The sequence below is a fragment of the Dendrobates tinctorius genome, unplaced genomic scaffold (genome assembly GCF_039654945.1).
Source record: "Dendrobates tinctorius isolate UK_male_01 unplaced genomic scaffold, ASM3965494v1 ptg000039l, whole genome shotgun sequence".
NCBI classification, from domain to species: domain Eukaryota; kingdom Metazoa; phylum Chordata; class Amphibia; order Anura; family Dendrobatidae; genus Dendrobates; species Dendrobates tinctorius.
Genome location: NW_027361707.1, coordinates 19,452,687 through 19,476,783, shown reverse-complemented (window position 1 = coordinate 19,476,783; position 24,097 = coordinate 19,452,687). Strand labels below are relative to the sequence as shown.

Sequence of the window (24,097 nt, the reverse complement as noted above, 5' to 3'; positions counted from 1 at the left end):
AACATACCAGCTTTAATAATGCAGCACAGTCACTCCTGTCTCATCATTACTTGCTTAACCAGGTCTGCAACTTCCATACATCTATTTTTACGCCGCTCATTTCCATCGGTGCTTGTGCTGACTCAAATGCTGTCTGTGTATTCAACTATTAATATACCGTAAGAAGAAATGTGCCGTACATTAGATTTACAAACGCGAGAGTCCAAACCAACAGTTCCGCCATGGATTAGAAAAAGATGGCGGTTTTCTGCCATCATCCCCAAGACGCCTGTTCACACCAATGGAGTAGAGCTGCAAGACAGCACATGCGGGAGAGGCGCCATTTCTAAAAGAAAGCGACCACGCCTTTACAATAAATTAAAAACCTTTAAAACATTCGTCGTATGAAAATCTAAAGTGAGTTTAAGAACTGCAGTACAATCGCAGAAGAATAGGGATTCTCAAGCGGTATCAGAAAGGTGAAATTACGGACTGTAACCACTGCACATATCAAGAGCTGACACTAAAAGAGGCTCTGCAAGCAAAATTAAAATTAGAAAAAAAAAAAAAAAAAAATATTTTACTATGCCTGTGAGGCCTGTCAGGAAATTGTGGTTCCTACAAAGATTGTGAAACCGGCAGTTTTCATAGTCTCTCTGACAGTGCCATAGACACTGAATGGACCGGCGCCACTTTTCTATCCATACAGAACCACTCATTTGACATCTCTCTTCACCCACTTCTTTAGGTCCAGGGAGATCCTTTTCCAGGGTAAAGAAGTTACAGCAAAAATGTAAAAGTTTCTTAGGCATGTTTCACACATCCGTTTGTGTCCAGCAGTCAAAATCCGCCGTTTTGCAAAAAAAAACGGATCCGCCATTTCTCCTGGCAGATCCGTTTTTTTCCCATTGAGTTGCATTACCGGCGGATCTTGACGGATGGCCATCTGTTGGATCCGTTTTTTTGCGGCTCCGCCAAAATTTTGACGTCCGCCGACTTGCCCGAACGGACCATGCAACGTTTTTTCGGGCGGCAGGATCCGCATTTCTCACTGCGCATGCCCGAAAGACTTCACTCAGCCGGAAATTTAACCCTAAACTCTGTTCTGGCAGCTGAAAAATACTCTCTCAGCGGTTCCTTTAAAATTCTTCCTTTGACGGATCCGTTAAAATAACGGTCCGGTGCCAAACGTTGTGGTCAGTACAGGAACGGATCCGTTATCCGCCATTTTAGCGGATTTTGACTGACCAAAAAAAACTGATGTGTGAAACAGGCCTTAAACGTTGCCAGTTTGACTAGTATATTGGCCTGTAGTCGCCACTAGGGGCAGTCTAGTGACTTACCGCATACTGCTTTATTATTGGGCTCAGTCTATAGTCAGTATGCAGTAAGCTCTTATGCTCCCTCTAGTGGTGGGCTCTATGGGGTCAGAAAAACATAACTCCAACTTTTCTACTATAAATATTAAAAAAATGAAATTGGCAGAGAAAGTTTTAACTACTTATCTAAAACCCAGTTGGACATTCCCAATAATATACAGGCCTCCTACTGTATACTCACGTGCAGAATAAATTTACTTTGTTCACCATTTACGGAACACAAGGTTCACAAGGTATAAGCAAACATTAGTGTGTATTCATTATTAAGACTGCAAACAAGCACCACGCTGCGGGGCTAAGTACATTGTGATTGACACAAGTAACCTTTATGATCAATGCGTTCCTGTGTATACAATGTATGTGTCCTATAGGGCAGCTGGGCCGGCGAGCTAACATTTCAAAAGGTCCTTGAGTGATGACGTATGGAAACGCTGAAGAAGAATGCGAGATCCTGGAACTCCTGCACGCAGACAAGATGAGGTGGCATCTGCATACAAAACAAGCTCATTTCCAAGATGCAGGTCGTGATGGACAAGGAACTTCAATGTAAACCTTAACCAAGTGTTTTGGGAATAACCCGTTTAGTATTGCCCCCAATGAAGGAATACCACTGATCTATGGGTGTCTGGGCAGTGGGAGACCCCCAACGATCCCAAGATCAAGGCTGAGGAACCTAGACTCTGCAGCCTTCTCTTGAATGAGGCGGAGGTGTCCACGGTCGACAGGCGCCCAGCCATTCCTGGCGTAGACCATGAATGGAGCAGAAATCAAGCATGCACACCTCCACTCAGGAAGGGGCTGCAGAGTCTGGTTCCTCAGCTCTGATTCTGGAGGGTCCACCGAATAGGAGGAAAACTTTGTATTTTATGCATTTGCAGAGTTCATTAATCCTTCTTTGCTGTATTATGATTTGCACGGTTTCTGTACTCTGACATCACCTGCAAGTGACTATTTTTCTATACTGTGATGTCATAGTATACATGGTAAGCATTATTTGTGGCCATTGTTCCCGTACTATGATGATGTGGCATGCATTAACCCTGTACTATGTGCAAACGTACAAAGAAAATCAACAATCATTTCCACAGCACATAATGATACATGATGGCTGCCCAATCTTATTAGCAATATATTTTTATATGCACAGCGACAGTCAATAAATTCCTAATTATGTCAATCATCTCGGCTGCTGACGAGCCGGACGGTCCTATCTGTATTTGTCTCATTAGTGAGGAGCGAACGTGTTCGGATGACGTCTTACCCGCGCACTCTCGGGTGTTATCCGAGTATCTTGGGCGTGGTGCTCGTATATTATGTTCGAGTCCCTGCTGCAGCATGATTTGCGGTTGTTAGACAATCCTCGCATGTGTTCAGCCTGCCTGTTTGTTACGAAATCCCCACATGGGGTAATTTTTGTTTTGTTTTTGTAGTTTACTATTGGAGGTTGTGTTTAGGTTTAGGGTCCCATCAAAGAAGGGTCACCTTGGCATGGTTAATGGGCAAACATGAATTAGACAATTTATGCGCCAAGTACCTCATTATAAGCATGTTCTATATGGCAGCAATGCATCCAAATTTCATATATTGAACGTTTTCACATCATAGCGCTTACAGAGTGCCGATATGGGATTGAAAGATATGGGATCGAGAGATATGGGCTCAACATAGAATTTTTAACTTGTCCTCCAAAGAGATCATACAAAAGTCTCTGGGAACATATTTTCCCCACTGTAACAGGGGCACCCATAGTAGCCCCAGTTGCAAGAGACAACAGCTCTCTATGGGGACAGAAGTCTCTGTCATTGTGGATCTACAGTATGATGGGCAGAGAGACTGCAATCGTGTGACCGACAGATTCTACAGAAACATCACCAGTACCTAATGCATCTTGGTCACTGCGTGTTGCTCACCAAGCCCTTGGTAGCTGGCAAAAGAGAAGACTGCTCGCTGACTAAGGGTGTGTGCACATGTTGCGGATTCTGCTGCGGAATTTTCCGCGCGGATTTGACAAAATTCGCAGGTCAAAAGACCTGCGGTTTATCTGCAGATTTATTGCGGATTAGCCTGCAGTTTGACATCTGTCATGGAGCAGGTGCCAAACCGCTGCGGAATCCGCACAAAGAATTGACATGCTGCAGATTTAAATCCGCAGCAAATCCGCGTGGAAAATTCCGCACAGTGGGCACTGCGTTTTTCGATTTACATAAACTAAAAGGGTACTGTACAACGCAGCATAAACGGGCCGTATCCGCAGCAGAATCCGCAACGTGTGCACTAGGGTGACCGGATCTCATATGGGGGGGAAAAAAATGTCAGAATCTTGTTCGTCTGGACCCCACAAAACAATTCCCCTTTCCAGATATTGAGAGAGCCAAAATTTGAAAAAATCCAAATTGAGGTATTTTAAGATTTAGGTATTTTGCATAGTCTGTTAGACTATAAAGAATGTGACAACAACATTGCAGAAATAGCCCTGACCAAACTTTCGAACCATTTGTGGTATTTGAGTGCAGATTTGGTGGGATTATCGCTTTTTGATCCCACCATTACAGACAATGAAAAGTTGTTAATGGCTAATAAATTGCTCAGTAGCACAGATGAACCATCAGAGCACGCTAACCTACATGAGTTGATAATTTTACATAGTTATCTAATCTATTCTAGAGCTTTTGTTAAAGTAGTTTTTGAAACGTCAGAATATAATGCTCGGCATTTGCTTACAACTTGCAGGACATATTGCTTTTGTTCTTCATCTTTTGTCAGAAGGTCGATAAAGTCGGTTACTTCCTACCTCTTTTAATTTTTCTTTCCTAACTTTTGGATTTACAACGATACAACCCGGTCAGGATCACTGGTGCATCGCTAAATGGTCGCTAGTGAGCTTCCACACAGGCAGATCTCACCAGCGACGCAGCAGCGGTCGTTATTTACCTGTCACACACGGCGATGATGACGTCCTCCCGCCCGCGTCCATGCGTCGCTCATCGGCGCCAGCAGGAAGCCGCCGACAAGAAACGGCCCAGGACGTTCTCACGCGATCAGCGATAGCCAGCGGGGGAGCCGGTCGGAGGTAAGCATCACATGTAGCGATATCGCTAGCAATATCGCTGCTGCGTCGCAAATTCGGTGACGCTTTAGCGATATTGCTATGTGTAAAGCCCCCTTTAGCCCTGCGCTGTAAAATGTACAATGGTGCAAGGTTACAGCCCAGAGAGGAGATAAGATAATGTATCTCTGTGGCAGCCTGTGCTCTGATAATGGTAAAGCAGAACATACTGCCTGCCCGCAGTCACCACTAGAGGGAGCTAGCTTAGTGCATACTGACAACGTGGCTGCAAGTTGTGCCGATTTTATTGCTGAAATATTGCAGATTTACACTAATTTCTTTGCAAAAGGGTAAAATCTGCAGATTCCATTTGGTTGTTTGGAGCGCACGGATGGCCATGTTTTGTAAAATTTAATAAATATTGCTTGTGCGCTGGGCGTTTTGCAACCATGAAAAACGCTGCATGTCTAACCTGTGCAACGATATCACCCAAAGCATAGACACCTTTATTTTTATTTTCTCTCTCTATGACCCTGGCATCATGTATACAGACGGGAATATACACGGTACAATGTTTCAGTGCATTTAGGACATAAAACACATCTGGGCATCCTCAGTGCAGGCTTGTAAAGATGGACGTCAGCGCTGCATCGTACCAAAGGCTGAGTGCACTGGGAGCAGCAACATCAATAGTTCAGGCAGTACAGACGAGGTGCAGTTTATTATAGCTTATTCAGGAACCATCATGAGGAGTTATTTATATGTTGTCCCTTGGTCCAAAAGTCAATTTCTAGGTTTTCAAGCCATAATTATTCTAAAGAAAAAATAAACTTTAAGGATGCATTTAAAAGGGAACGTGTCATCAGGAAATGACCTATTGATGAAATCATTTTTTGAGTTAACTTTCTCTTTGTTAAATCACAATCAGTTTATGAAAAAAAAATACATTTTCACACTGGCCACTCAAGACTATCTAAGACTCCAACTTCCTATTCTGTGCAGGAGACTTTTCTGCAGTCTCATCATCATCACAGACATGATTACAACGAAAGAGAACACCTCTACATTTCAGCTTAGAACACGGGATTCATCAGTCACAGTAGGTGACGTCACAGCTGCCCTCCGCACATTAGATCCTTGAATACAAAAGATAGCAATAGTCTGACTCCAATCCTGCTACTGTACATGTGGATTTCCTTAAAGGGGTTGTCCGGCCTTTGGGTAGAAGTCTGCAGTAGCCTTATGCGCCGGGCAGTCACGTGACCGCTAGTAGTGTGCGACTTGCATACTTGCGGCCACATTAAGACTTGACGTGAGAAAAAGGCCGCGCACGTCTAGTCGGCATGTGACCACATGTAGGCAAATCACATCCTTGCTGTTTGTGCATTTGGAGTAGAGTGTTAGCTTGCATCTGTTTAACAGAGTATATTGCTTAAAGAAAGTAAATATATATATTTTCATATTCATTCTATGTGTATATATCTATTCTTTGGTTTCTTTATTAAACCTGTCAGTGTGAGTTTACTGTATAGCGCACTGAATTGCCGGCTTTGCTAAAGGACACCGGGTGCGTATTTCTCGCAAGTCACATGTGTGGCCCGTGTGTAATGCGTATTTTTTGCGCACCCATAGACTTGCATTGGCGTACTACGGCCGTAGTACGCTGACAATCGCAGCATGCTGTGATTGGCACGGAGCCTAGAATACGGATGAGAAATATACGGCTGGTGCGAGGTACCCCATAGAGAATCATTGGTCCGTGTCTAATGCGTGCTTTTAGCGCCTCTCACTCGGCCGTATTCCTCGCCAGTGTGACCCCGGCCTAACTCGCGTTTTCATTATCTAAACCTTGGCCCTTTCTAGGATTTTCGGTCCAGTTGGCGGCCCTGCAAGGGACCCACTGGTGTGACAGCATCTTAGTATGGCACACTGCTGACTTCAGAGAATTAAAGCCCCAGGTCAAAGTTTAGCCTGGAAAACCCCTTTAAGTAGTCAGTGGAGGAATGTTTTTGTAGAGTTCTGTATTTTAGAGCGCTGAGGTCACAGGGAAGAGGAAATAGAATATCAAGTCATAACGGAGACAGATACCTTTTGTGCTTTTTGGGGGTTGCTGTGCTGAGACTCACGAGGAGGGACTTTTCCAAATAATTTCCATCCGATTTCATTCTGCTTTTCCACTTGGACGCTCTTTTTCCGTGCAAAAATGTTTCTACAAGACAGATTAAAAGTTATTAGGGGAGATATGGACTATTTTCACTTTCGACATATGGTACAGGTGTTAAATCTGACATTCAATTTACTCTGCGACATGTGGATGACATTTTGGAAAATCCTAATACTTAATACATACACACACACACACACACACACACACACTAGGGTGACCACAAAAAATCGATGTCGCAATTTTGTCCGTCTGGACCCCACAAAACGATTCCCCTTTCCAGATATTGAGAGAGCCAAAATTTGAGCTCGATCAAACGACGTTAACCCGTGCCGCTCGTTGCTCAAAGTTTGAAAAAATCCAAATTGAGGTATTTTAAGATTTAGGTATTTTGCATAGTCTGTTAGACTATAAAGAATGTGACGACAACATTGCAGAAATAGCCCTGACCAAATTTTCGAACCATTTGTGGTATTTGAATGCAGAGTTGGTGGGATTATCGTTTTTTGATCCCACCATTACAGACGATGAAAAGTTGTTAATGGCTAATAAATTGCTCAGTAGCACAGATGAACCATCAGAGCACGCTAGGGTTGTAAAGCCAAAAGTTAGGAAAGAAAAATTAAAAAAAGAGGTAGGAAGTAACCGACTTTAACGACCTTCTGACAAAAGATGAAGAACAAAAGCAATATGTCCTGCAAGTTGTAAGCAAATGCCGAGCATTATATTCTGACGTTTCAAAAACTACTTTAACAAAAGCTCTAGAATAGATTAGATAACTATGTAAAATTATCAACTCATGTAGGTTAGCGTGCTCTGATGGTTCATCTGTGCTACTGAGCAATTTATTAGCCATTAACAACTTTTCATTGTCTGTAATGGTGGGATCAAAAAACGATAATCCCACCAACTCTGCATTCAAATACCACAAATGGTTCGAAAATTTGGTCAGGGCTATTTCTGCAATGTTGTCGTCACATTCTTTATAGTCTAACAGACTATGCAAAATACCTAAATCTTAAAATACCTCAATTTGGATTTTTTCAAACTTTGAGCAACGAGCGGCAAGGGTTAACGTCGTTTGATCAAGCTCAAATTTTGGCTCTCTCAATATCTGGAAAGGGGAATCGTTTTGTGGGGTCCAGATGAACAAGATTCCGACATTTTTTCCCCCCCATATGAGATCCGGTCACCCTAGTGCACATACCCTTTCACCATCTTTTAGGTGGAAGTTAACATTGGAAATCAATGCCGACATTCTCAAACTAAGGGTATGTGCACATGAACAAGCAAGGTCTTTCATGTAGATTCTGCCTGGAATAAGCACTGCAAACAACAAAAAATTACATAATGCACAGCAATGTAAAAACAACAATGCTGTGCACGTTCCGCCTTTGGTTATTTTTTCTGATCCCAAAAACACACATCAGTAATGACGCTCCAGGCCAATGGCTTTCTCCTGATCTCTGGAGTTAAATTAGTGGTGAAAAAAAAAAATAAAAAAATAATTGAGCAGAGTGGATAAGATTTGGCATCTACTTTGTGGACACTAAAACACTGCAGAATCCGAATGGAAATTACACAGCATATCTGCCGTGATCCAACGACCATGTAATGCGTACAAAGAACCAATAACTTTCTCCTTGGACATAAGGATTTATTTGCTGATGCTTTTGTTCTGCAGGCAAATAGGCCAATGCCAGTAGAATCTGGCAGCAGCTTACTCCTCTCCCCCCATAAAGAAGAAATGATTGATCAGTGAAGAATTGCTTTATGGTATGCAGGGTATTCGGGAGAGATAGCTGGTCATCCATTCAAGTATTCAGCCAACAGGTGTGGAAAGTTGCCACCTTAAGGCCTCTTTCACACTTCAGTTTTTTTACAATCAGTCACAATCCGCCAGGTTTTGAAAAAAACGGATCCGCAATTTTCTTTTGAGGATCCGTTTTTTTCCCCATTGACTTCCATTAGTGGCGGATTGTGACGGATTGCCGTCCGTTGCATCCGTTTTTTTTGCAGATCCACCAAAAGTTCCTGTCCGTCACCATCCTCAAAGATTTCAAAACGGAGCTTGCAACGTTTTTTTCTGTGACGGATCCTCCAGACACTCTCTCTCTCTCCTTTTCCAGGCTGCGATTCCTTTAAAATTCTGCATTTGTCGGATCCGTCAAAAAAACGGACGGGTGACATCCGTTGTCATCAGTACTAAAACGGATCCGCCATCCGTCCTTTTGGCGGATCTTGACTGATGCAAAAAACTCAAGTGTGAAAGAGGCCTAAGGCTCAATGGCAGAGCATTGTAGGGGACCCACACACTTAGCTGGGAATGTGGGTTTTCGCAACTCGCGGAACCCAATCAAGTTTTTCTCTTTTTTTACATGACAAGATGTGTGCAGATATTTCAATGCGGATGTCATACCTGCCACCTTCATATGTACATGGCCAGCTGTACTGAACAAAGCCTTGGAGGAAAGAATATCCCGTACGGATTTGCGCACATTTGTATAATACTTTACATATGTACGGCTAGTGTTTCTTAATTTTAACACTGCAAACCGGTATTTCGAGAACGGTCTACAGCTGGCGGACAGAGTTGCAGCAGCTACCATTTCACAGATACGCAAATGAAAATCACCAACAATAAAATGTCATTGTTACCCCACAATCCGTATTGCGTTGCAGTCAGCTATAGTTTTACATATAAAAGGTTTGTGACCTGAAACAGATCCCTAAAACACAAAGGACAGAAAAAAAAAAATACAAAAAAAAAAAAAATTGTGAGATTTCCTTCTTTCGTGTGAAAGACAACCAAACGTTTCAATAAACCGCTAGCCCATCAGGACAATCTGACCTATTAGTACATGGAGATGGTTCCAACTCGGTAAAACCCAACTCATACAGAGATATTGATGAATCTATTTTTATTGAAAGAACAAATAAGCAGGGGAAACATACAAAATGAAGAAATTATGCAAGTTATACACCCTTCTGAACATCGTTACATCATAAACAGTCACTTATACATCTATCACATCTATTCAAGATGAAATCTTGTAATTTCTCAGTAGAATGTGTATTATTGATTTGCATACCCCTGTTACTGACCCATTCTAACTGAGTGACTAACATTAGGTATTGGTTCACCCATCTACATAGGACATACCAAATATTAGCTCCTTAATTCTTATTATCACATGTGGGTAGGTTCATTAAACAATGTTCGTAATTATTCAGAATATGTTTTACATATTTCAGTAGGGGTGTATTATGTAGGAAAAGGGAATGTAGAGAAAGAAGAAAGAAAACATGAGAAAATTTAGAATAGAACGTTTAGGAGTGGTAGGGGAGGGGAAGGGAGAGAAAAGGGGGGGGGGGAGGGAGGGATGAACGGTCCCCAAATCCCGAACCAGCCCCTAGGAAGCCACCTCAACCAATTGTGATAACCCGGCAGTTTCTTTAAACAAGATCCTGGGATGCCAGACTCGGATCAGGCGGGTTTTGTCCCCCTCCAACTCAGCCACCAGCTCTCCTCCATCCGAAAGATATCTGCAAATTCCGCCACCCATTCCACCATAGTTGGCGGCTTTGCTACTCTCCAGTGGCGTGGAATTACCATACGTGCTGCAGTGATGCAAAACCTTAAAAGGCTCCGTTTCTGAGCTGATATGGAACCTGGACGGATCGAGAGGATAGCAGCCTGCGGAGAAGGGGGCACAACATCTCCGGTAATTTTTTGATAAGCCAAGAAACCTTTCTTCCAGAAGGGTTGGATCACGGCGCACTGCCACCATATATGGTATAGTGTGCCCCTCTCGGTTCCACATCGCCAACAGGTGTCCTCCACTGTCGGAAAAATAGACTTTAATCTAACGGGGGACAGATACCATCTGGTCAGTATCCTAAAATTTTTCTCCTGTGCGCTCCCAGCCGGGGACATTTTAAATGTAAATAGGTAAACTTTGCGAAGGTCCTCTTCCGAGAATTTACATCCCATCTCCTCCTCCCATGCCCGGATATAACTTGGAGTCACCTCCGAGTTCTCAACCTGGAGCTCCCTATATAAAAGAGAGATCAAGTGAGAAGGAGGGTCTTGTTGCTGCAATAAGTTTTCCATTCCTGTCATGGGAGGGCGGGAATCGCGGTCCGCCATATGTCTCTGGATAAACTACTTCAACTGATTATATTCCACCCAGGAGAGCCCCTCATTGGGAAACTGTTCACGTAGAGTCCCCAAGGACGGAATATTTCCTCCCACCAGTATCAGTCCCATACGTAAGTCTGAGCTAATGTGCCAGCCTAAGAAACGATCCCTGTAACGCCCTGGAGGGAAGTCCGGGTTACCGAAGAGTGGTGTCAATGGAATCAGGGCACTAATCAATTTTTTCTTAATCTTTATACGATTCCAGAGTCGTAATGTCTCTTGTGCCAAAAATCCGGTCGAACCCTCGGAGCCGCCCGTAGCAGGATCGCAACATCGGATCCAAGGCAGGTGTCTCAAGGGAACATCAAAGGATGTCTGTTCCAATTGCACCCATTGTTTAGAGCGATAGCTATACTGCCAGTCAAACAGTCGTATCAGTATGGAAGCCCTATGGTAGAGTTCTAAGTCAGGGAGACCTGCCCCACCCCTGGACTTTGGATTTGTCAGACTTGTGTATTTTAAACGAGGCCTAGAAGCCTGCCAAATAAATTGAATCAGTGCGGACCTGATGGTTTGGAAGGATGTCGCTTGGTGGTATGATCGGGATCGCCTGAAATAAGTATAAAAATCTAGGAAGAACATCCATCTTGAAGGAGTTCATCCTACCAAACCATGAGATGTTCTTTCTTCCATATTCTCTTAATCGCTTCAGTGTCGAGTCCAGAAGGGGTAAATAGTTAAGTTTATAAAGGTCGGTCATGTCGGTAGGAATTTATACGCCCAAATATTGAATAGCTCGATTTTTCCACCGAAAGGGGAAATTCTCCATTATTCTCGTAAGTTCTGTTTGTCCCAAGGATATATTAAGAGCTTCAGTTTTCTGAAAATTAATTTTAAAATTACTGACTGCACCGTACCTCCTAAACTCCTCTATCAGCGACGGGAGGGAAATGTGCGGCTGAGATACGTACAGTAGGAGGTCATCCGCATAAAGAGAGACCTTATAATGAACCCGGTCCACCCATGGGACGTGCACATTGGGGTTCTTCCTAATTGCCATCGCTAAGTGTTCCATAACAACTGCATATAGAAGGGGCGACAGAGGGCATCCCTGTCGTGTACCATTCCCGATAGCTATAGGGTCTGACAAAGCGCCATTGATCCTAACTCTCGCCGAGGGGCTGGAATACAGGGCCGCGATCTTTTGTAGAAAGCGGCTCCCCAGGCCCATCTGTCGTAAGGCCGAAAACATGAATCCCCAATGTACCCGGTCAAAGGCTTTCTCCGCGTCAATCGACAACAGTACCATCGGTTTATGTTCTGATTTAGCATGTGCAGTCAGAATGAGAGTCTTGTTTATCCCGTCCCTCGCCTCCCTTCCCTGTACAAACCCCACCTGGTCTGAGTGTACAACCATAGGCAGAAGAGGAGCCAACCGGTTCGCCAAGATTTTTGCATAAAGTTTTACGTCTACATTAATGAGGGATATCGGACGGTAGTTGGTCACTACCGTAGGATCTTTTCCCGGCTTCGGGTTCACTGTGATGAAAGCCTCCAGGGATTGTGGGACAAATGAAACATCGCCTGTAATGGAGTTAAAAACTTGCGTCATAATGGGACTAAGTTGCTCTCGAAATATCTTATAAGAGTGAGGGGAGAAACCGTCTGGTCCTGGGCTCTTGCCCGCCAGGGTATTCGGAATAGCCTCATCAATCTCTTCCGCTGTGAAGTCAGTTTCTAGTGGTTCTGTCAGGTCTGTATTCAATATCGGAAGGGCAGTTTCATTTATATAGGACTCAATTTGTGGTTGGGGGTCCAGAGGCGGTCGAGAGGGATCCCCCCGTTTATATTGTACAGTGAGTGGTAATAGCGCCGCATGATGTCTAGAATTTCGGTTGGGTTCGACGTCGCTTGACCACGATGCTTCTGAAGAGATGGTATGTATGTAGTCTGACAGCGTGGATGTAGAAATCTAGCCAGCAGACGTCCACATTTATTAGCTTGACCATATAAAAAGGCTTTTAAAACGATTTCTATGAATACGGGACTTTTCGTTTAACAGGGACTTCAGGTCATCTCTACATTTGATCAAGTCAATCTGTGTCTCTGCTCTTAATTCATTCTTATGATTCGTTTCCAGATGTAATATTTTTTCGGGAAGATCCCTACTTTCCTTGTTTTTTATGTGCTTCAGACGGGAACCGTGCTTAATAAATATCCCTCTAAGGACACTTAAGAGTTTCCCATTTGATAGGCATGGCGGTGTCGTCATGTGCGTGGTCTTGTAGGAATGTCGATATGGTGGTTTTAACGTCAGCCACACAGGTGGGGTCTTTTAGAAGATTATCGTTCATTCTCCAAGTCCACTGTCGCCTCCCTGAATCAGGGGGGGGCTAATGTCCAGAAAGACTGGGGCATGATCCGACCATAGGAAGCTTCCAATAGACGGTTTCGGGTTCCAAGCCAACGCGCAGTGGCTAAGAAGAAAAAAGTCTATTCTGCTGTACGAGTTATGTGGCGTGGAGAAGAACGTATAATCTTTCACATTGGGATTAAGAAGCCGTCAGACATCGGTGAGGTGCAGGTCATGAAGGTCTCTCTTCAGAGAGGCCATTTGTCTAAGAGAAAGGTAAGACCTTTCCGCTGTTGAGTACAATGCCGGGTTAAGAATCAGGTTAAAATCTCCCCCTAAAATGACAACCCCTTCAGCGAAGTCAGCCACAGTCTTCAAAAAGGACCTGACAGCTCGAATTTGATCCCGGCCGGGAGCGTACCAACCCGCTAGAGTGTAAGTTGTTGAAAAAATCTGGATCTTCAAGATCACATATCTTCCCTCTGTGTCAATCAGTGTGTCTAGTATAGTATGTTGGAGGGACTTGTGGAGTGAAATGAAAACACCTCAGGATCGTGAATCCGGGTTGGCGCTGTGGAACCATGACGTGTACTGTAATATCGATTGGGTATATTAGGGATATGTCCGATCTTAAAGTGTGTCTCTTGTACTATCAATGCATTTACTTTTTTCTTATGCATACCATACAGGATATGTGACCGCTTCTGTGGTGTATTAAAGCCCCTGACATTTAAGGAGCCCAATGTAATCTTTTGTGTGGCAGTCTTACCATGCATCGCGTTTGCAATCTAAGTTCGAGATAATAAGCCTCCTCCAACAGGATGGGTCCGCTCCGGGATTCAGCGACCGCTGTAGGGAGGGGGAAGAGAGGCTGGTAGGGTAGGGCTAGGTTGAACACAGAGAGTAAACAAAGTCAGAAGTTAGAAAGAGCAAAAAGTAATAGTAGAATTAACAATGCTGGTGTGAATACACTCACACCCAAAACAACGTAGAACCGGTTGGAGGTATACACTAATTACTGTATGCCTCGCTGGCAAACAGCGCCTCCAAGGGGGGTAAGTGTACGGCGAGAAGAGAAATGGAGACCCGTCCCCCCTGGTTACCAACCCCATAATGAAATAACATTCACTGGCCCTTGAACAAGGATATCAACCCCTTGAGATTATATGTACCGTTTCTGACGAACCCGTGAAACTGGGACACATCATGCTTCGTGTTCAGGTCCAATAACATTAAAGACTATGTAACCAATATATCTAGGATGCCATAAACTTCTATAAATCCTTTTTCCCCCTGAATAGAGCCCAGTGCTCGGCAAGCCCTTCACATATCAATAAGTACTCAGCATGAAAATACATCCATCCAAGAGTAAACCGGAGGGGCAAGAGGCGGGAGGGAGAAGAAGGAAGAAAGGAGGGAAGAGGCAAAAGAGCAAACACCAACCAATCACGTCATCTGAGTTAACCCTCCTCTCTGCGTGACCGATGAAGTCAAACCCTCAACTCCCCCCCGAATCTTCAGGCTTCGCCGTCAGTTATTACCTCCTTCTTCCGGATGCATCTGTCCACGTCTGTGGGGCTGCCTTCCGGGTCGGCGCTGCCATTGAGGAAATTGCCCCCCTCAAGCATCATCCATTCTGTAGAAGAGTGGTAGAGGTGGCCAATCATGGATGTCCACCTCATGTAGGTCTAGGGAGGCCGAAAATGCTGGGATTCCGCTGGGGTGGCTCAGACGATGTACTCCGCCCCTCCTCTGCACCCGGAGGCAGAACGGGAATCCCCAGGTATAAGAAAGATCTTGTTGTCGCAGCTCCTCTAAAAGAGGGCGAAGGGCTCTGCGTCTCTGCAATGTCCATCTGGAGGGGTCTGGTAGGAGCTGTGTACGGGTATCCAAGTGTTTGATGGGTCCTGCTCTCCTGGCCGCTCCCATGACTGCGTCCTTAAGTTGGTATTTATGGACCCGACATATCACATCTCTCGGTGGGTCTTGGTCGCCAGGACGCGGGCCCAGAGCCCTGTGAGCGTGATCTAACTCCAGTGGGGTATCTTGGGGTCTATCCAAGACAGAGTTGAAGATGCTTCTTAAAGTGGCGTTTAGCTCCTGAGGAGGGATAGATTCGGGTAGACCCCATATTCGTATATTATTCCTGCGTCCTCTGTTTTCAGAGTCATCCAGCATCTCCGCCAGGGTCTGTAGCTGTCTAGCCTGGGTAGCCTTGGTGGCCTCTTGAGCCTCTACCCTTTCATTCAGGGAGGTCAGAAGCTGGTCATGGGATTCAACCTTCTCTCCACATTGTTGGATGTCATCCTTAAGTATGGACAGTTCCGCTTTATAAGAAGATTCCAGGCGAGCAATATATTGTTCCGTATCTTGTTTCGTCAGAATGTCTTTTATCTTATTGTACAATAATGCTAAATCAACTCCTGCATGCGCCTCAGATAGTCCCGCTGGGATAGGGGTCACAGGTCCACCTTGTGGTGCTATGGACGTGGTTAATTGAGTGGTAGGTGGGGGAGTTGTGCCATACGATAGGTTTTCCTGAGGGGCACTTCTTATGGGGTGGTCAAGCTGCCCTCTCATCTTGGGGTCTGTTTCTCCCTGAGGTGTATCATCCCTCATAGTGGCACTGTTACTGTCTGGGGGATTAGTGCAGTTTCTCTGGGACTGTGGCGCTGGGTGTTTCAGGGTGGCACTTCTCAGGACTGCACTGGTTGCTGCACTGCTATGTCTCTTCTGCCCGGCTGCGGGGTCTCCCTGCAAGCCGCATGGTGCCAGGGGCTTAGCGGTGCTTCCACCTCCGTGAGGGGCCCACTCCATTCCCTCCACAGCCACCACTCTCCCCGCTGGATCCTGGGGAGATCTCCCCGTCAACCTCTCTCCCTCCATGTCGCTCCCCCACCTCCGGTACCTTGTTTCCTGCCGATGGCGGGGCTGATTGTCTCCTGCGCGCCGCTTCCATCATGGTGCCTGCACCTGCCGCCTTCTTCTTCCCCGCTCCTGTGAAGTAGCGGGAAATAGTATGGGGGACCTTTTCTGATGCCGTGGAGCCTGCAGACGCACTCCCTCGGCTTCTCCTTGTGGACATTGGGGTTCTGGACATCGGGGTGAGTCGCTTGTTGAGTTGGTTCCCAGTATAGGAGCGGGAGCTCTCCAGGCAGCGTCCTCACTCCTCGCCTGCCATGCCACGCCCCCCCAACTCATACAGAAATATAACAAAGAAATGATTGGAATTAATTTAAATTGGGCAAAGACAATACTAGATCTAAATTTTGAAGCGTTCTTTACTAGATCCTTTTTACTACATACTTGTTTTTTTAACCTTTTAACGAACCCGGACTCTTGTCTTTTGTACTTTAATGTTTTCAGCCTCTTCTTCCAAATCCATAACTTTGATTTTTCCGTTGACATAACCAATCGTGTGAGGAATTGTTTTTTGGGGGAGGACAAAGTTGAAGGTTTGAGTGAGGCCATGCATTTTTACCAAAAACATGAAAAATGGGGTGAAAGGATTGCGTGTATCTGCAAGTAGGTAGTCAATTGAATGACTTACAGCAGCATATAAATAGTTAACTGTTATGAATGAGTCACCGTGGAGGAAAAAACAAAAAGCAAGCTAAGCCCAGAAAACCGGAGAGGTTGGTAACTAGCGAATTGCAGACCCCTGATCCTATCCACAACAACTAGCAGTAGCCGTGGAGCGTGCCTACGGTGGTCCTAGACGTCTCGTCACGGCCGGAGAATTAAATAAGCCTAAAGAAAGAAAGGGAAAATATAAACTGCCCCAGAGCAGACCCCAAAGCAATAGACAGCCTCCAACATGTATTGTCGGTGAAACAAGATGAAAACACAGACATAGGCAGAATGATAGGCTGAGCAAACGATGGTGCCCGCGCTAACTAGAAAGGACAGGAAAGAAAAGCTGCTGTCTGCAATCATGCAAAAAACCCTGCCAAAAAGAATGTCCAACACGTCTGCCAGAAAAAGGCCCTGAAGTCGCTAGACTTCAAATCACTATATCAGCACTCAGGTATATTCTGAAGATAGAGCAAAAGAGATCAACTGATCAGAGACAAAAATGGGGATTCAGCCCAGTCCCAGCCAGGGCTGGCTGAACACAAAAACTAAAGTAAATCAGACAGAAACTCATATGAACAATAGCAGAGAAAACTTAGCTTTAGGAAGGCAGGAATCAAACTGGAAACCAGGAGCCACAGTCAGGAAAAATCACCAGCAAGAAACTAGGGAGTCGGCTGCCTTAAATCCAATCAGAAACTCCTGATGTCCAATTGCAGTCCTCTTCCTCAGGTGGCCGGTCTCTGCCATTTAGATCAGCTTCATTACCTCCCTTCACCAACAGAGGGAGTCCAGATAGAGAACTCACTACTCCTCTGTCAGCACAGCCAGCTCCATAACCCTCACCAGAAGCCAGAGGCAAACCCGAAAATGAGCTCACAACAGTTAACGGCAACAACTGGACTTATCTCCGTCCACCACTGTTACAGGCAGATGCCGGCTTTGTAACACAGCCAGCATCTGCCGGGTATGGTGCAGGCTCAGCTCCTGATCCATAAAGCTCTCAGTGATCTATGATGAAAATGTACATCACAGGTTTTAAAGGGATTAAATCGTAAAACTAATAAGTTTGTACTTTGCTGTTCTAAACCTGAACACGTCAAAGAGGGAAAGTATAGTTAAGCTGTGTGCTAGGAGGTGATCCATTCGAAGCCAGATTGGGAATTGTGCATGTGGGTTTGTGTGTTCCCCTGTGTAGCCATCTTGATGGCCTAACAAAATGATGACTGGTGACAGCAAGAAGTCTTTTTTGGATTTGTGGACTTGTTTTTGGGTGCACTTTGCTCATTTTTAGTCTTAGTGAGTGTACGTGGGACTAGGGGAATCCGAGTAGCCCTTTATAGTCGCATCCATGTCACGTGGACAGCGATTGGCAAGCCGACAGAAAACCCCTTTAAGAAAGGACACAATGAGAAAATACAAAGCTAATGATTGACAGCTAGGACTAGCGCACCATAAGCTACATTTTAATCGGGACACCAGCAGTTCATGACGATCTTTAGCCATGAAGAGAGGACAGTTATCAATGCAAATAGCAATTTCATGAAGGAGAGTACAATCAGCCATTTTTTTCCCTGTTTGTAATTATTTTTAATTTTTTTAAGACCGTCACTATGATCCAAATCAGTTTGCAGGACCCAATCCAGCAGTCATGCGAGTCGTCTCTGGCCGTTGGACAGGCGCCACGGGAACTGCCTCCTACCCAATGGCATCCGCAGCTCTCCTTCCGATTAGCCGGCCTGGTGAGGTGTCACATGTGCATCGTTCCAGGCCGGCTAATCAAAAAAAAAAAAAAAGGCGCCGTGGATGCGGTCATGTAGGAAAAGCTTCTCAGGGCTCCTGTCCAACGGAAACAAATTACCGACATGGCTGCTGTCGTCATTGTTCCCAATGGGACATGATGGAAGACCGACGATATTGATGCCCATAGCAACCAATCACAGATCAGCTTTTATTTTTTAGAAGCAGAATTAAAAATGAAAGTTGCATGGTAATTGGTTACCAAGGACAAAAATTTAAGACAGGATGATGGAGGAACACTTTATACAGACACATAACCAATGACAACGCCGCTTTCACTTTGAATTCCGCTCTTGAAAAATATGAGCGGATCTGTGATTGGTTGCTATGGACATCGAAGACAGATTTTGTGTCAGATCGTGTCATGAATCTGCTGCAACGTCCATATAATGTGCACCCGCTTACCAGTGCGAAGATACGAAATCTGTTTCATATGCCACAAAAATAGACCCAAGGGATGAAATATCTGATGGTCAGCGCCAAATCATGTGACCGCTGCAGACAGGCGATTAGCAGCAGCAGCCCTCACTAATGACGAAAATTACAACACAAATGTGAACAGAGACAGAGCCAGACACTGGCCAAACATAGGGAGAACTCATTCACACGCGCTTCTCTGTTTTGCGCCATTGTTCACCCATTTGCATCCCACGTGTCACCTGTTACCATCTGGGCGTCATCCATTTTTCACGTATGTTAAAGAAAATGGAAGGAGGTTTAATAACAGAGTCTCCTTGCAACTGATAGGTGAAAAATTTTGGTAAGTAAATCGGACCAGAGTAGGACATCTTTTTTTTTTTTTTTTTTTTTTTTAATGCAGACCATGTCACAACAGAGCATAAAATGTAATGAACGCCCTCCCCTTAGTGAATACAAGGGGGGGGGGGGGGGGGTCGCATGATAACGCGGCTCCCATAACTATTAATGTTTCAGTAAGCTGTGATATTTCATGAGCAGGTTCCCTGTTAGGCAGATTTGGCTTCCTGCTCTTTTTTTGAACCTGTTTGGCTGACAGAGTATGAGCGGTAAGAATTTGTGGTATACAATCAGCTGTTTGTGACAGTTCCCTCAGTTTACCTCAAGAAGATTTCAAGATCCCTCCCTCCCTCCCTCCCGCCCTGTTAAAAAGTATTTCATTGTATCGTCGTGTTTATTTGTGAGATAATCTCCCTTTTTTAGGGAGGATTGGGTCATGAGTGTAATAATTTTATTCAGTGATGGAGATATTTAATGGTTTTAATAGTTACGATGAAATAAAATTGATTGTTGAGTAACTCAAAAACGCCACGGCCATTTTATGCCAAACTTAGAACTCCGTGTCCTGTGTCCTTTTTTCTTATGTAGGAGAGTGGGGCCTGTGTTATCATGTGCTGTCTAGGAAACACACAGACAACCCACGGGTGTGTGAGTAAGGTCCCATTAGGATTCACAAGTTTCCAATTAACAAACATTGACGATTAGGATAAAACATTTATAGTCAAACCACAGAGCACGAGAACCAGTCACCGCTCATAAAATATGGAGTACAAGTCAGAAAGTGGAGACCGCGCCTAACAATTATAATAAAGGAGAAATCCTTCATAAATCAGCTCTATGACTGCTGATGTTACAGCCTCTTGACACAGATAACAGCTCGGGATTAGAGGAGGGTGACCGGAGCATTTATGGCTAGTTTACCTCATATATTTCAAGTGACTATGAATCCTGCACCTAGTCAACAATCCGACCAGACCTAGGACAGCCATATAAATGGAAAATAAGGATCACAAGCAGATATCACTACATCTAAAACTTGGGCTACACTGCCAGGTGCGTCAGGCGACAGCAGCTCTATAAGTTGATAAAATCCTTATTTTATCAACAGGAGACTATCAAAACTACAGAAAATAGCCCAGTAAGTGAATTGTTTAAAAGGGGTTTTCAGAGACATTAATGGCCTATTCTTAGAATAGGTCATCAATGCCTGATCGGTGCGGGCGCGACACATGGCACCCCCACCGATCTGCTGTACGGCCAGAACGGCTCAGTTATGAAGCTGCACATTAGTACTGTTGACAGTATAGTGGCCACGACCAGGTACTGCACATTCACCCCCTAGTCATGTCAATAAGGAGTGGATGTGCAGTACCCGGCCGCTGCGACTATTCCATCGACGGAGCCGTGCAGCTCTAACTGAGCAGTTACCACATTAAAGATGGAATTTGGCATCAGGAAACGCATTTGCAGTAGTAGTAGTATTTAGGCTGGGTTCACAAGTAGCGGAACTCTCGGGGAAATTACCCCGATAATTCTGGAATTTCATTCCGCGGGAAAATCGCATTTTAAATTCCCGCGATTTTCCCGCGGAAAAACTAGCATTTTGCAAGTGTAATTAGCTTGCAGAATTGCTAGCGTTTTCCAAGCAATCTGTAGCATCGCTTGGAGAACTGATTGACAGGATGGTCACACTCGTCAAACATAGTGTTTGACGAGTGTGACCAACTTTTTACTATTGAGGCCGCCTATGCGGCTTCAAGAGTAAAAGATAGAATGTAAATAATAAAAAAAAATATTGTTATTCTCACCTTCCGATGTCCCGCGCAGCCTTCCCACCTCTCTCCACGCTCCCGGTCCCAGTAATCCTTTGCGACAATTACCGTGATGACGTCTGTTCTCACGGTATCGCGACGTCTCGCGGTCATTCGCGATGACGTCACGCGAATGACCGCAAGACTTCACGATCCCGCGAGAACGGACATCATCGCTCGCAAAGGCTTACTGGGATCGGGAGCGGAGAGAGACGGGAAGGCTGCGCGGGACGTCGGAAGGTGAGAAATAACAATATTTTTTATTTTAAATTCTATTTTTTACAGGGATATGGTACCCAAAGCCCGGAGGACAGTCTCCTCTCCTCCGGACCGTGGGTATCATCCGCAAATGTTCTGCTTACTTTTCGCATGGTGGGCACAGCCACATGCGGAAAGTAAGCAGAACAATGCAATCTTATGTGGGCGGAATAGACACGATTCCGCGAAACTAATGAGCATGCTGCAAGTTTTACCGCAAAGCAATTCCGCCGAGGTAAAAACCGCAGCATTAGCACAGCATTGCCGAATCCCATAGGAATGCATGGGATGCTTATTTTTCGCGGCAAAATCGCGCGGTTAAAACCGCCGCGGAAACTCGAAAAAAACGCCACGTGATGGAGAGGACATTTTCATTCCAAGAATTCCATTCATTCCATCTGATTTGTTTTTTTTATTTTAAACGCCTCCAGTTTCCAGTTCAACTGCTATTTGCAATGTCCATTAACAATGCTCAGGGACAGTCCTTTAAAGTAGTAGGGATCGATTTGCAATCTCCAAGCTTTTCTCATGGTCAACTTTACGTGATCTGTTGAAGAGTTGGAACTGCCAAAAATCTGTTCATCTTTGCACCGAAAGGAAAAACCAAAAGTCTTGAATGAGTTGAAAATAAAATACTATCAATACTTGGGTAATCGTTTAGCTAATTTGTGTTGCAAATCTGTAGTGTTGCATATATGATGTGAAATATAATCATTATAATTTGTTTTAACTAACCACAGTTGGTTACTATGCCCAGGCAACGCTGGGCTCTTCAGCTAGTATGTATCTCTCCATTATATATATATATATATATATATATATATATATATATATATATATATATATATATATATATATATATATATATATATATATATATATATATATATATATATATTTTAACAACAATAAAATAAAAATGAAAAATAGTAAAATCTGATTGTAACACTTTGCCTCACTATAGTACAGAATCATCCACATTGGGGGTCTCCGAGCAATGGAAGATTGTTTTTTTGTCGCCACATCTCCTTGTTAATACTAACAAAAAAAAAAAAAAAAAAAAAACCAATAGAGTACAGATTTTACAGTTTGCATTGCAAGCTGTGAAATTTGGAGTCAACATTTGTGGAAAATCTGCAATGTGACGGGAAATTTCCAAAACTGTATTCAAATTTTGCAAATCCCATTGGCATGAACTGAAATCGTATCTGCAACGCAAATCCGTAACAAATCCAAAAACAAGTGAATGTGGCCTATTTTGGATATCAAGATCTCCACCTCTACCGGCAAGCTATAACTAACCCTGTGCTAGGATGAGGATTTCATCACTTGGTACAAGTTTTTCCAGAGTCGCCTTCTTTCTACACGTGGAAGCACGCGCTCGATGGAAATGAAGAGCGGTAAACACCGGGTGTAATAACCAGTTCAGCGCCCAAACAAGCCGTGTGTATGGAAACAGTCAGCGTGGCAGCATTATTCCTCTACACAGTCAGCTGCAATCTACACAGAACAAGCACGCCAATGTGGAGAGGGTTTTAGATACATCCCATAGGCAAACTAACTTTTGCAGACATTGGAGGAAGAGGGCCCAATATGGAAAAGTTGTCAGGAATTTGTGCTGGACTCCACTCAAGAGATGGTACCCGCAAAAAAAAAAAAATAAAGTGTGAAAACGTGACAAGTACCATCCAAGGTGGTAACGGCGGCACATCAAGTTTCCCCATTAACTGTCAGGTCTGGGGCCACACAAGGTTTTTTTTTTTTTTATGGCCCTGTACATGCATTGTGCCGAGATGCCTTCAGTGTCCCCGAGTCCTTCTACAACATAAGCACAGAAGTTAAAAAAAAAATCCAACCTGCGCAACACGTCGTTCCTTTGCCGACACAAATCAAGTCTGTCCCTTTGACCTCGCCGTGAAAGATTTCAATAAAGCCAATAAATTATTTATTATTGGAGCCGTCAGAGCACAGGAAGGGGGCCGCTGACAATAGGGCACGTGGAGGTGCTTCTGAACCAAACACTGGACTTCATGTAAAGACATTCACTCAACTATAATATAGAATATGTAATAAATAGCTTAGAAAAAGTTTTTAAACACTTCCTGCACTGTATGCAAATCCTAAGTCTCCGCTTAACGGGTCGTTAGCAGGTCAATCAAATCTAAGTGACGGGCAAATTGCCATGTCAGACACTTCTTCTGCATCTTCTGTAGCCCCTAGCAAAAGCATCAATCAATTCTAGGTGGGAGGGAATGACAAGGAGATGGCAGAACACTTAGCTTCTGAAAACACGCCCACTGGACACTTGTCAAGTGCTTTGCATACGTGGCAGGAATGCAAATCACTTGACATAGAAAAGTTTATTACTGTTGCTAGACAGTCTCTTTAGCTCTAAATAGTGGTTTCGGACACTAAAACGTACAAAAAAAAAAAAAAAAGTTTTGTCGCACTAAGTTTTACGGACGAGACACGTCCGCAATCTGCTGACATCACTGGCTCTGTGTGTTCGAGCTGCCTACTATTTGCTTGAATAGTCCAGTAGGTAAAAATCAGACGAGCGTATTGTGCGTTTTTTTTTTTTGTTTTTTTTTTTGTTTTTTTTTTGTCCCCCCCCTCCCCACGCAGCTCAGGTTGTAAAATAAAGAGTGTGAACTAGAACATAGGATACAATAGGTCCCTGTGGGGACCGCCGCCGACAGAGACAGGAAATAAGTTCCTGACAATACACCCCAAGAGGTAACATGAAGATTTTCGCCCATGTGTCCCCTTTTTCAGTAGGAATAAAAATAAAAAAAGGTATCCATAGAAAAGCAAAACCATAAATAATTATAACAAAA

General features: G+C 44.2%; 1 protein-coding gene across 2 annotated transcripts in view; it reads right to left on the bottom strand.

Moving 5' to 3' along the window:
- The window catches only part of TBC1D14 (TBC1 domain family member 14), a 91,803-nt gene that overhangs the window by 30,516 nt on the left and 37,190 nt on the right, over nt 1-24,097 (bottom strand). For both annotated transcript variants that reach the window (XM_073574527.1, XM_073574528.1), the window contains exon 4: nt 6,493-6,613. In XM_073574527.1, coding sequence (XP_073430628.1) covers nt 6,493-6,613 — 121 coding nt within the window. The remainder of the gene's footprint in view (nt 1-6,492; nt 6,614-24,097) is intronic.